Source organism: Xenopus laevis, chromosome 6L (assembly GCF_017654675.1).
Source record: "Xenopus laevis strain J_2021 chromosome 6L, Xenopus_laevis_v10.1, whole genome shotgun sequence".
Classification (NCBI taxonomy): domain Eukaryota; kingdom Metazoa; phylum Chordata; class Amphibia; order Anura; family Pipidae; genus Xenopus; species Xenopus laevis.
This window is the reverse complement of record NC_054381.1, coordinates 77,067,176-77,081,296: the sequence shown is the minus strand read 5'-3', so window position 1 is coordinate 77,081,296 and position 14,121 is coordinate 77,067,176. Positions and strand designations below refer to the sequence as shown.

General features: G+C 38.3%; 1 protein-coding gene across 2 annotated transcripts in view; it reads left to right on the top strand.

Annotated features, from left to right (window-relative positions):
- The window catches only part of mtrr.L (5-methyltetrahydrofolate-homocysteine methyltransferase reductase L homeolog), a 148,746-nt gene extending 135,203 nt beyond the window's left edge, over positions 1-13,543 (top strand). For both annotated transcript variants that reach the window (XM_041566211.1, XM_041566210.1), the window contains exons 14-16: positions 11,028-11,120; positions 11,840-12,022; positions 12,439-13,543. In XM_041566211.1, the coding sequence (XP_041422145.1) occupies positions 11,028-11,120; positions 11,840-12,022; positions 12,439-12,583 (421 nt within the window). In that variant the 3' untranslated portion in view covers positions 12,584-13,543. The remainder of the gene's footprint in view (positions 1-11,027; positions 11,121-11,839; positions 12,023-12,438) is intronic.
- The last annotated feature ends 578 nt before the right edge of the window (positions 13,544-14,121 follow it).

Here is a 14,121-nt window from a genome sequence, read left to right as displayed (position 1 = left end):
CTGCTGTGAACGGCGTTTCGGCGCATGCGTAGTAGAATCATTTCGCTGGTACGGATCTACTGCGCATGTGCCAAAAGTCACGCGCATGCGCAGTAGATCGTAACGGCGAAATTATTCTACTGCGCATGCGCCGTTCAAAGCAGGAAGAAGATCGCGTGGAAGAAGATGTCGTCTGTGAACTCCCTGGACTGGACCTGTGCAGAAGGGTAAGTAACAAGTTAGGGGCATTTGCCCAGCCGGACGGGTAGGCCAGGGGGGAGGAGGGAGGGTGGGCAACAAACTGGTGGGGGGGGGTTGGTTTGCGCCGACTAGGTTTCCTTCCCCTTTAAGCCCAACCAACCTTAATTTAGAAAGCAGTTGTTTGTGGGGCACTGTATCAAAGGCCTTGGCAAAATCCAAATAGATCACATCTACTGCTCCCCCGCTGTCCAGCGTCTTACTTACCTCGTCATAAAAAGCAATCAAATTTCTCTGGCATGACCTATCTTTCATAAGATCATAATGCCATTCACTAGGACAACATTTTGAATGTGATCCATTTAATTAACTGAAATTAACTTTTAGTCTGATGTAAAGAGTGATATTCTGTGACAGTTGGGTTTCATTATTTTATTATTTGTGTTTTTTTTAGTTATTCAGCTTTTTTATTCAGCATCTCTCCAGTTTACAATTTCAGAAATCAGTTTGCTATGGTCCTAATTACCCTAACAACCATTCATTGATTTGAATTAGAGACTGGAATAGGAATAGAGGAGAGACTAAAGAAGCAATAACATTAAATCTGCAGCCTAAAAGAGCATTTGTTTTTTAGATGGGGTCAGTGATCTCCATTTGAAAGCTGGAAAGAGGCAAATAATTTAAAAGCTATTAAAAAATGTATAATGAGGGCCAATTGAAAAGTTGCTTAGAATTAGCCATTCTATAAAATACAAAAAAAAGTTTAGCTTAAAGGTGAACCAACCCTTTAGCAAAAGACATCTATGAGTACCGGATGGTATTAAACGCGTAAGGTGGGCCATGTGGGATCAGTATATACCATTTTAATGTGATATTTAATAAATTCAAATATTTTTCTTTATTTGAGTCTTGGGACATATATCTTAGACTCCCCATCAATGATATAATAGATTTTTTCACCCCTTTAAGAAACCTTGAAATAATTTGCCCACCACGGATGTCAAATTTACTGGCTTATAATTGCCAGGCTGAGATAATAATCCATTTTTAAATATAGGAATGACATCAGCTTTTCTCCAATCCATAGCTACCATGCCAGATGAAAGTGAGTCTGTCAGAAAATCAGAAATAGAGGCCAGTCTTAAACTAAGCACTGTTAGGACCTGTGGGTGTACTCATTTGGCCCTGGCACCTTGTTCACATTGATTTTGGTAAAGCTTTTGTAGGGGATCAGAAAAATCCTTCTCCTGTTTTTCTGTCTGTGACATCATCCAGCCCAGTTACAGGCTGGAGAGCCAAACCGCCCCAGTGCATCATTGGGAGAGAGGGAGTGCCTGACTTTGGAGCCTTTTGTACAGGGTCTCTGACAGAGTTGAACAGGGGTTGTGTGGTGAAAGATCCAGCCAGAACCAAGTCTTGTGAAACTGTCCAAGCTGTTGAATCTGTGGAAGTACAAAGAGAGCCCAAGCTGCTAGAGACTCGAGAGGAGAAAGGTGCCACTGGTGAGATTTATCCTGCAGCCAAGCTGTCTGTAATCTCCAGTGTAATTTCCTCTGAGAGCACCCCGGTGAGTGAGACACCCAAATGAGGATATTGGCAAGGATACAAGCGTGGGGGCCCCAATTTGAAGACAGGTCTTGTGCATTTACCTGCTACATGGGAACGGCTTCTAAGTTCCAAAGGGAGAGGTACTTTTGGGAAAGGTGGCGCTACCTGGGGTATAAGCGCTCTGGGGAAGGGACATTCTATTTGAACTGAACTGTGTGTTTATAAACCCCTTCCAGAGGATTGGGACTTTGATAAAAAAAGGGACTGTGTCAGGTACCTAATAGTGAGTTAGGTAGGTCCCACGTGTCCCCAGTGCAGGAGTGTATTGTGTATTAGATTGCACAAGTTCTTTCACTATTTCACTAATGTTTATATAAAGTTTATATCTGTTTCATTTGCAAACTGTATGTTTATTTGTCTTAGTGGAAGTTCCCTGAGGTGTTCTCCTCAATGTTCCCTAGGTGTGCTGTAAACCCCAGTTCCTAGTACTTTTCATACGCAAAAGGTACTCAGGGCCCCTGGATTGCCAAGGGTTAATTGCAATTTAAAGAGACAATAACCAAATTAGGGTTACACTTTTTTAAAGTACAAGCATAAAACTTCCTAAATATGAACTCTACTGAACAGTTTGATACCCAGTATGCATAGATTTTCTAAACTATGTAGCATGCAGAGGCACCCAAATGAAAATATAGCCCAGTGTAAACTGCAGTCAGTATCACTTGGCTTTCACTTGGCCAAATACATTTTATGGACAGAAACAAGCAGTCAAACCTATGCAGAACTGAAAAATCAATAAAAGCATTAAAAATTCAACTAAATCACCCAAAACTGAATATAATCACCAAAATCGTATACAAAAGATATTGCACAGTGTGGTTAGTGAATACACTATTCACAATGGCAATAAAACTTTTTCATGCAAAAAAACATGCAAAGCAGTAGAAAAAAAGGCCACAAAATTGTGTAAGCATGTATGTAGAGTAGAGTGTGCGTAGACCTGGCAAAATGCGTGTTGTTTACATGTTACATAGTTAGTTGCATAGTTAAATTGGGTTGAAAAAAGACAAAGTCCATCAAGTTCAACCCCTCCAAATGAAAACCCAGCATCCATACATACACCCATCCCTACTTTTAATTAAATTCTATATACCCATACCTATACTAACTATAGAGCTTAGTATCAGAATAGCCTTTGATATTATGTCTGTCCAAAAAATCATCCAAGCCATTGTTAAAGGCATTAACTGAATCAGCCATCACAACATCACCCGGTAGTGCATTCTAAAACCTCACTGTCCTGACTGTGAAGAACCCCCTACGTTGCTTCAAATGAAAGTTCTTTTCTTTTAGTCTAAAGGGGTGGCCTCTGGTACGTTGATCCACTTTATGGGTTAAAAGGTCCCCTGCCATTTGTCTATAATGTCCTCTAATGTACTTGTAAAGTGTAATCATGTCCCCTTGCAAGCGCCTTTTTTCCAGAGAAAACAACCCCAACCTTGACAGTCTACCCTCATAATTTAAGTCTTCCGTCCCTCTAACCAATTTAGTTGCACGTCTCTGCACTCTCTCCAGCTCATTTATATCCCTCTTAAGGACTGGAGTCCAAAACTGAACTGCATACTCCAGATGAGGCCTTACCAGGGACCTATAAAGAGGCATAATTATGTTTTCATCCCTTGAGTTAATGCCCTTTTTTATGCAAGACAGAACTTTATTTGCTTTAGTAGCCACAGAATGACACTGCCCAGAATTAGACAACGTGTTATCTACAAAGATCCCTAGATCCTTCTCATTTAAGGAAACTCCCAACACACTGCCATTTAGTGTATAACTTGCATTTATATTATTTTTGCCAAAGTGCATAACCTTGCATTTATCAACATTGAACCTCATTTTCCAGTTTGCTGCCCAGTTTTCCAGTTTAGACAAATCACTCTGCAAAGTGGCAGCATCCTGCATGGAACCTATAGTTCTGCACAATTTAGTATTATCTGCAAAAATAGAAACCGTACTTTCAATGCCCACCTCCAGGTGGATAAACAAATGAATAAATTAACAAATGAATAAACAAATTGAAAAGCAAGGGACCTAGTACAGAGCCCTGCGGTACTCCACTAACAACACTGGTCCAATTAGAAAATGTTCCATTTACCACCACTCTTTGTAGTCTATCTTTTAGCCAGTTCTCTATCCAGGTACAAATACTATGTTCCAGGCCAACATTCCTTAATTTAACCAGTAACCTTTTGTGTGGCACTGTATCAAATGCTTTAGCAAAGTCTAAGTAAATCACATCCACTGTCATCCCAGAATCGAGGTCTCTACTTACATTCTCATAAAAAGAAATTAAGTTGGTCTGGCAAGATCTATTACGCATAAAACCATGCTGGCACAAACTCATAGTATTATGATTTGCTATGAAGTCCAGTATCTTATCCTTTATTAACCCTTCGAAAAGCTTTCCTAATACTGACGTCAGACTAACTGGCCTATAGTTTTGAGGCTGAGAACGGGATCCTTTTTTGAATAGAGGCACCGCATTAGCAATTCGCCAGTCTCTCGGCACTATGCCAGATCTCAATGAATCCTGAAAAATTAAGTAAAGAGGTTTGGCAATCACACAGCTAAGCTCGCTAATTACCCTGGGATGAATACCATCTGGCCCTGGACCTTTGTTAATCTTAACATGTTCTAGTCTCTTTTGAATTTCTTCATGTGTGAACCATGCATCATTAGTTGTATTACTAGAATTGGGACTGTTAAGAAGGAAACCTTCACTTACTGGTTCCTCATTTGTGTAGACAGATGAAAAATATGAGTTCAGAATCTGCGCTTTTATTTTGTTTTCATCAACCAGCTGACCCCCCTCTGATAGTAAGGGTCCCACCCCTTCCTGCTAAATTTTTTTACTATTAACATATTTAAAAAATAATTTTGGATGTTTTTTTACTGCTAGCTGCAATATCCTTTTCTATAGCAATTTTAGCTTGCCTTATAGCTTCCTTGCATGATTTATTGGCCTCCTTCTACCTTATAAATGTTTCGGCTGTACCAGCTAACTAGAAAGCCTTAAAAGCACGTCTTTTCTTACCCGCCTCAACACCAACGCTTCTATTGAACCAAAAGGTTTTGCTTTGCAACGACATTCCTTGCTTACAAGTGGAATATACTGACAAGTATATTTATTAAGCAGAATTTTAAAGACTTCCCATTTTTGTTCTGTGTTTAACCCTGTGAAAAGCATTTCCCACTTAATATGTTGCAGAGATGCCCTTATACTGTCAAAGTTTGCATGTCTGAAATTTAGTGTTTTAGTTACTCCCTTATAGAATTGCTTCTGCAACAGAATCTCAAAGGAGACCATGTTATGATCACTATTCCCTAAATGCTCACCCACACAAATGTTAGAGATGAGTTCAGTATTGTTAGTTATTACAAGGTCCAAAAGAGAGTTATTCCTAGTAGGTTCTTGAACGAGCTGGAATAAAAAGTTGTCATTCAGCATATTTACAAACCTACTAGCTTTTTCTGTCTTAGCAACCCCATTACCCCAGTCAATGTCTGAATAATTGGTCACCCATAGCCACAACTTCACCCAGCTGTGAAGCCGCTTGTATCTGCAAGAGTAGCTGGGCTTCATACTCGACACTTATACGAGTTGGTTTATAGCATACACCAATGATAATTCTTTTTGTTACCTTTTGCCCAGTCAAAATCTCTACCCAGAGTGATTCTACACCCTCACCAGTGCCAGCTATTGTTATTTCTTTAGCGCATAGCTTTAATTCAGGCTTTACATACAAACACACTCCTCCACCCTTTTTAATCCCTCTGTCCCTCCTAAAAAGGGTGTAACCATTTAAATTCACAAACCAGTCACATGTTTCATCCCACCAGGTCTCATTGACACCAATTATATCATTTTTAGAGCATGCAATTAATTCCAGGTCTCCCATTTTACCTGACAAACTCTGTGCATTTGCCAGCATACAGCGGAGGTTACTACTTTTACTTTTGAAATTTGCATTACTTAGTGAAGAATTATACGTTAAGTTAGTATTATTCTGTTTTCCTTGTAACAGAGGGACCTCCTTAGCTGGTAAACTGTATGCCCCCCTCACTCCTCCCCCATGACCCCTTACTAACCCCACTGCCCCGTCTACCCTAGCTTCCCCATAATTCTTTATCTCACCCACCCCCCCCCTTGCCTAATTTAAACACTCCTCCAACCTCTTAGCCATTCTTTCCCCTAGCACCGCGGACCCCCTTCCATTGAGGTGCAAACCGTCACGACTGTATAGGTTGTACCCCAACGAAAAATCGGCCCAGTGCTCTAGGAACCCAAACCCTTCCTTCCTGCACCAAGACTTGAGCCACGCATTTAGCTCCCTAAACTCCCGCTGTTTTCCTAAACTTGCACATGGCACAGGCAAAATTTCAGAAAAGATGACATTGGAAGACCTTTCCTTGATCTTAGAGCCTAGATCCCTGAAATCATTCTTTAAGGTCTTCCATCTACCATTTATTTTCTCATTAGTACCGATATGCACTAAGACAGCTGGGTCATGCCCAGCCCCACCCAATAATTTGGGTGGGGCATCTTTGCAAGTATGTGTGTTAATTAACCCTTTCCCTGCCAAGAACATAGCTCCTACGTTATTTTAAAAATAGGCTGCAAGTGCCAAGAACGTAGGAGCTACATTCTTTCTTTAAACAGCTGCCTCTCTGCACTTCTGCAAAAATCGAAGTGCAGAGAGGTTCTCCTGGCCCCTCCACCCTCTAAACAACTAGCCTATGGGGGCTGCCAGTCGGGTCCTGTGCTGCGATTGTCGCAGGACCCGACTTCTTACTAGATCCTGGCTGCTGTCTGCTGCTCCCCCTGTGCTGCTTCTTCCTGGACTCGACCTCTCGTGAAGCTCTGCCCACGCACTTCCTGCTGTTGATCTCTGCGATCCTGGAGTCTGCAGATCTGCTTCTGATCCCTTCTTCTCCAAAAAACGGTAAGTGCCCTTCTATTTACACAGTTACACACACACACATACATGCAATCACACATACATACATGCATTTACACATACACAGCACACAGATAACTAAAGGTAGATTTTTTTTTTAATTTTCTGGCTTTTGTTGTGTTACAGAGTCACATACAGATATACACACACACTTATACACTTGTCAGAGCTGTGCACACATGTATACACAAACACACACATGTATACACAAACACACACTTATAGGATCTTTTTGACATTTTTTTTTTTTTTTGTTAGTTCTTCATTTTATCAGTTTCCCTCTTGTTATTACCTAAAAAACTGTCGCTTTACCAGTGTGACTAGTGGATCAAGCATTCTGACCACTAACCACGCTGTTGGATCAGTTATTTTGTTATTTTATTGATTTGCCTAATTGTATTTTCTGATTTTTATGCTTTCATAGTTGTTCCTTACAATTTTTTAGCGTCGTTTGCTCTTTGATCATTTGGAGAACAAACAAATTTTTAGCGGTTTTGGGTTCGTCAGAATGTGTACTTTCCAAAAATATTTGGTTTTAGGGGTCCTTGTGCCGTTAGGAGGGTCTTGTGGCACACAGTCAAAGGTCTTTGTTCACAGAAGGCGAATCGGCAGCCGAGAAAATTCATATGCACTATTTGTATTTGGGGTCCGCACATGCCAGCTGCTTTGGTATATCTATGCATATTGGGCATCAAACTGTTCAGTAGACCCTTGGCATCAATATTTTACAATTGTATGTAAGAAATTGGGTGAGAAAAATGCAGCCAATTGCAATATTTTTAGGTGATTTTTTAGAAATGTCATAAAAACCACAGCCTTTAGCGTAGCTTTGCAGTATGGTACTTTGGAGTACAAAGACATGCATACCCAATTTGTATTCGGGGAATGTGTACTTTCTGAAAATATATATTGTTCTGGGGTGAAATTACTCTTTTCTAACTTTGCCCCCCTCAAAATGATGTAAATGTGTTGCTTTTGCGGTACCTGAAATGACAGACCATATGGGGGGGTCTTCGTTGTGGGGCCCCTATATGCCACGTGCTTGGGTACATCTATACATATTGGGCATCAAACTGTTCAAAGGACCCCAGACTTTCATATTTGGGGTGATTTCTCTTGATGACTAAAAGTATGTGGGTTATATGATGCTGCAGGGTAGAAATTTTGAGGTGATTTTTGGAAATGTCAGCAAAATCACCAAATTTAGGAATGGTTTGCGGCTTGGTACTTTGTAGTACAAAGACATGCATACCCAATTTAGATTTGTGGGAATGTGTACTTTCTGAAAATATATGGTTTTCTGGGATGAATCTACTTTTTTCTACTTTTGACCCCCCCCAAACAATGTAAATGTGTTGATTTTGCTGTACCTGAAATGACAGACCATATGGGGGTCTTCGTTTTGGGGCCCCTGTATGCCACGTGCTTGGGTACACCTATACATATTGGGCATCAAACTGTTCAGAGGACCCTAGGCTTTCATATTTGGGGTGATTTCTCTTGATACCTAAAAGTATGTGGGTAATATGATGCTGCAGGGTAGAAATTTTGAGGTGATTTTTGGAAATGTCACCAAATACACCAAATTTAGGAATGGTTTGCGGCTTGGTACTTTGGAGTACAAAGACATGCATACCCAATTTAGATTCGTGGGAATGTGTACTTTCCGAAAATATATGGTTTTCTGGGGTGAACTTACTTTTTTCTACTTTTACCCCCCCCCCCCCCCCAAACCATGTAAATGTGTTGATTTTGTAGTATCTGGAATTACAGAACTGATAGCTAAAAATGAGGTGTCTACATTTTAGGGCCCCTATATGCCACATGATTGGGTACATGTATACATATTGGGCATCAAACTGTTCAGTGGACCCCAGGCTTTCATATTTGGGGTGTTTTACATTGATACCTAATGATGTGTGGGAGATATGATTCTGTAGATTGGAAGCTTTGAGGTCATTTTTCAAAAAATTCACCAATTTCTATAAAACATTATAACTTTAGGAAACAATTGCAACTTGGTAGTTTGGAGTACAACAATATTTTTACCCATTTTTGATTCACCAGAATCTGTTCTTTCTAATAATGGGTATTTTTCTAGGGTAAACCTACTGTTAGCGGAATGTTTAGCCTTGAAATCAGAAGTATGCCGTTTGGGGAGCGGTGCTTTGGAAATTTTGTAGTGTACTGCTTGTAGATTTTGATCTATACAAGTGAGAAATCTCCATAAAACTATATATATTTGGTATTGCCGCGTTCAGGAGACATAGACCTTTCCAAATCGGCTGTGTTCTCACACATAAAATAAATGATGTTTCTGATATATGTGCTTGTTCTTTGTGAAACATGATTTTTTTCATTTTATTGGACTCTTAGAAGCCTATATTTTTTTACAGAAGTAGAATTACACCAAAATTCTTGCATATTTTGTCAGTTCAGGTTGTCCTGAAAAAAACAATATATTGTTTTCCTGGGTAAACTAAAAGACCGCCCCAGGAAAGGCCCTTAAAGTGAAAGAGTGCAAAATATCTAAAAACTGCTTGGCAGTAGATGTTCGCATCTAGGACAAAACGGCTGGCAGGGAAAGGGTTAAACCTGTGAAAAGGCTTCCTTTTTGATGATCTGGATGAACTGAGCATTGAGATCACTGACCCAGCTGCTGTTCTAAGCTGTCAACATATATTATGCCAATCATCTTAGGTGTAGCATATCAAGGTCAGAATTGACATCATCAAAGATGACAACCATTGACTTCACCTCAGAGACACAATATCAAGTTAGGTTTTTAAAAAATATTGCAGGAAAACAGCAAAATTAAAAGTGGTTGGGTGATATTTCCCTTCTGCTAAGGGTAATGATTCTGTTTTTTACAACTGGCTCTGGGTTTGCTTAAAAAAAAATTGCAATAGCCAGCTGCTTTCCGCTCCTTGTATGTAAGGGCACTGACAGGCTGATGCTCAGCCCATTGGCATGCACACAGAGCAAATTATGGTGCAGAAATATTAAAGTATACATTTTAGCTCTGAAATCTGCTATGTGTGCACAGAAGGCAGCGGAATGGCTTTTTCCCGCTGGCTTATGTATGTGGCATGGGGAGTTCAAGATGTGGTTTGACTGATTATAATTTTTTCTAGCATGCCAGGCCATTAGGATAAATGTCCATATGGAGAGCTATATGTTTATTGCTTATGGGAATTTTATTAAAAAATATATGTACATGGTACAGTATGTGGATAAAGGGACTGAAGTGCCATACATCGAGGATTGTACACTATGCAGCACCTTTACGTTGGGGGGGGATCGGCTTTTAATGCCAGTCCTTCACTACCCACTAATCGTTCCCCAACCCCTTGACAAAGGGCAGAGTGGGGAAAAGAGCGATTGCCCATGGTCCGCTAGGCAGTTGAAATGATGTCTGCTGCTGCCTCAACTTCCTGGACCCTTCAGTGCCACCCCCCCGATATGGAACCTACAGGATGATGCCCTCCTCCTCATGGTGAAAGTTTTTCTCCTCCTCCTCTGGATTTCCAGCCTAGTGCAGAGACATGCAACTAAAAAGGTAAAAGGGATGGAAGATTTCATCTATGATGGTTGACTATCATAAAAACAATCAACACATCAGAGGCCACACCTTTATATTAGAAGAACAGAACTTGCTAAAGCAGCTTAGGGGGTTTGTCAAATTGAGGGCAGTTTGTGGAATGCCCTGCCTGGTCATGTGATGGCTGATTCTGTTAATGCCTTGAAGAGTGGCTTGGATTACACTACAATCTTTATAGATATTGTTATATATAGTTTATATGTGTGAGTGTATAGATCAGTTTGTGTATATATGTGCACTGTAGTTCATTTGGAGGGGTTGAACTTGATGAAATTGATGAAATTTGATCTTTTGTTCATGAAAACGTAACTGTATAGAAAATATGATTTCCTTTATGTATGAATATAATCATTCAGCTGTGCAGTGATATGTATTGAAGCTCATTAATCAAGCCGAAATTTCGTCCTCTTCTCATGATTTAATATGATATTGTCTTTTTCAAAATTTTCAAAATGTTTTTCAAACATTTCACTTATGTTTTATTACTTTTATGTTTTTAACATACCATAAAGCCTACAGTACTGATGCTTAAATTACAGTATGCCAGTGCCACAGATCCTCTTTCAATAATCCTGTATTTTCAGTGCATTTAGTATGGCATAAATCCAAGTGCACGCAAAAGGTTAACAAATTAAAAGACTGGCTAACTTCAGTTTCATCAATCCATCTTTTTTTTCCTTTAGAGAAAAGCTCAAGCAACAGAACAAGGAGAGAATATTCGGAGAAACATGGCTGTTTTTTGGCTGTCGTAGCCATGAGAATGAATACTTGTTTAGGTAATGTAAGATTATATGAAATTAGTAACAGTTTGCAGTGATCATCTTAAGAAATAATGATGGACAGAATTTATAGGAATGGGGAGTTTCTGTCATCTAGTATGCACTACTGTCTTGTTAAATTACAAGGAGCTGCCAAACCAAACATATCTGTTCCTTAGAAAGACTGAATAGAAAATCACACAGCTATTGATCAAACCGTCACTTGGCAGTTATTCTTGTCTGAGTTTATTTCTGAATTCTTATCAATTAGTGGTGTAATTTGTACCTTGATTTAAAATATGGATTTACTGGATTTCCAGACTCCAGAAATTCATATCAAAACCACATGGCTTACTAACGCGCGTGGTCATATAAATAATTGCCAGCTTTATTGGATGTTTGGCTGGAAAGAATTTACTCATTTAATAATCATTATGTCAAAAAACTGTTTAAAACAGCTTAAAAATTTACTCTGCTCAGGGCAAAATAGCTGCTTTCTTTTTTTAGTGTTGTTCTGCTTGCTGTCTACTCATTTTAGTCAAACCTGGCTTGTCATTAAATGCATACATAAACATACATAATTCTCGCTGGCAAAGACACCAGTGCAAGTGTTTGGTTTTTTTTAATTTCTAGGTATTCCTATAAAACATGCCTGATCTAATCCATTAGATTTAGTTAATGTTTTGCAAACTGCAAAAATGTGTATTATTTGTATACAAATCTGTTTTTGTCTTCAGACAGGAGCTAAGGCACTTTACTGAAAGTGGTATATTGACATATCTAAAGGTCTGCTACTCTAGAGATCCACCTATCAATGCTGGTGCTGTATCACCAAAATATGTTCAAGACTTTCTGAAAATTTGTTCTAGTGATGTTGCTAGAGTTTTGGTCAAGGAAAATGGGAGCATTTATGTGTGTGGGTAAGTTAAAATAGCCAGTATTGCAGTATTGTAAATCACTCTGCATGACTTAGAGGCTATAATAATGTAAATATAAAATTTGTGTGTGCACGCCAGTCACACAACAAAGCTCCATGTGTCACTGAAAACAAGTGACATGTCCTGGTGGATTGCAGGCTCATGGAAAATGATCATGTAGCAGAGCAAATAGAATGCAGTATATACTAAAAAGAATATGGTATAAAGCATTGTTTAGCACAGAACTAAGCCGTTTTGTATTTCAAAATATTCTATTAATCATAATGATGTGTCATAAAATACTTTATCAAATAACATTATTTTTTTGATATTAATGGTTAGAAATATTATTTTAATTATGTTGCAGACTGTCAGAATGTTGCATATATGTTAATGTCTCCTATTTTTATTCTTTACAGCGATGCAAAAAATATGGCTAAAGATGTAAATGATGCTTTAGCTGATATTCTAAGTATGGAGCTTAACATGGACAAACTGGAAGCTATGAAAACACTTGCTGTTTTGAGAGATCAAAAGCGTTATTTACAGGATGTCTGGAGCTGAAATTAGGAGTTAATTTGCTACTAGTATATTTTATACATCATATGAATTCATTATATTTAAAATATTTCTATTAGCAGATCATCCTAAAGTGACCAGTGAGTGGGTATTATTCTGGTTGTAATAAACAGAAAGGGAAACAAATCTTTAAACTCTCGAGTTCTCCCTAAGAAGTATATTGTGAAATGCAAGTTAGAAAAGTTTTTTTAATCTGATGGCTACCACATTCTATAAACTTTTTATCCTGATGCCTACGTTATCTGTCATAGCGTCACTTTTTCCTGCCCTTTGCATTGTAAAACTTGCAATGAGCATGTTTTTATTTAATTTCTTAAAATGACCTGTAATACTTAGCATTTTATCATCTGCCATAAAAAATATTTTTATGACAGACGATAAAATGCTAAGTATTACAGGTCTCTGAACTGTATTTTCCAGAAGAACTGTGTTTAAGATATACCTCTGTTAATCAGTATGTCTGATTTGATTTGCTGTATAAAATAAAATATAAGGATTATGTCAGTTGTGCGTAATACAGAGAAATATTTTTATGAATTTTTGCTGAATAAATTAATGGATACAACTAGTGCTGCCAAACCACATAGATCCAATTCTGTCTGTCATGCTGGAACGAGTGTAGCAAGTTCATTAAAGGAAAACTGAAACCAAAAGAAGTATGTGTGTTATATGCATTTACTGTGCACTGGTAAAATTTATATCAATTTATATATAATTTATATAAATCAGCTGTTGTGTAGCTATGCAGCAGCCATTCAAATTGAAAAAGGCACATCTTAACACAGCAGATAGGATAGACATTCCTAGACACAGCAGGAGGACAGAAGTGGAGACACATACCTTAAGAGAGGCCACTACCTCCAATAAAAAAAAACTCAAATCATTTTAATCTGTCTGTTGAGAATATGCCTCATATGATATAAACCATGTATAATAAATGTGTGATATAAAATGAAACGATTACTTTTAATGTTGTCATTATAAAGAACCATATTTTTGTCAAAAAAAACAATTTTGATTCCTCTGCTTTACTGCTTTAATGATGCAACCAAAAACACAAAAGGCTTTAAAAATATTGCAGAAAGAGTGAGAATTAATTAGTCCAGTGTATAAATATTCAACTTTAAACACACAAACTTTTATAATATTACTCTGCTACTTTTCCAGATTTTCTTAACTGCTTATCTTACTTTGATTTACGCTTCATGAATATAAGTATTTTGACAGCCCATTTTATTTGACTAAGCCACACCCATAACATTACATATTGCTAAAAGTAAGGCTAATCCTCTAGGCTTGGTCAAAGTGCAGAAAATACACTTACACAACAAAGGTGCAGGAAAGGTGCTAAAATGATATCACAAATCACTGGAGTGTGACAGTGTAAACAAAACATCACACAACATTTTGATGTGTAGAAATCCTTCACCATGCATTATAAGAGGTGTACAAGTCAGTCGGGCATCTCTTTGTAGAGCTAAATCACAAAGCACTAATTACAGTATAACTATGTAACAGAAAAA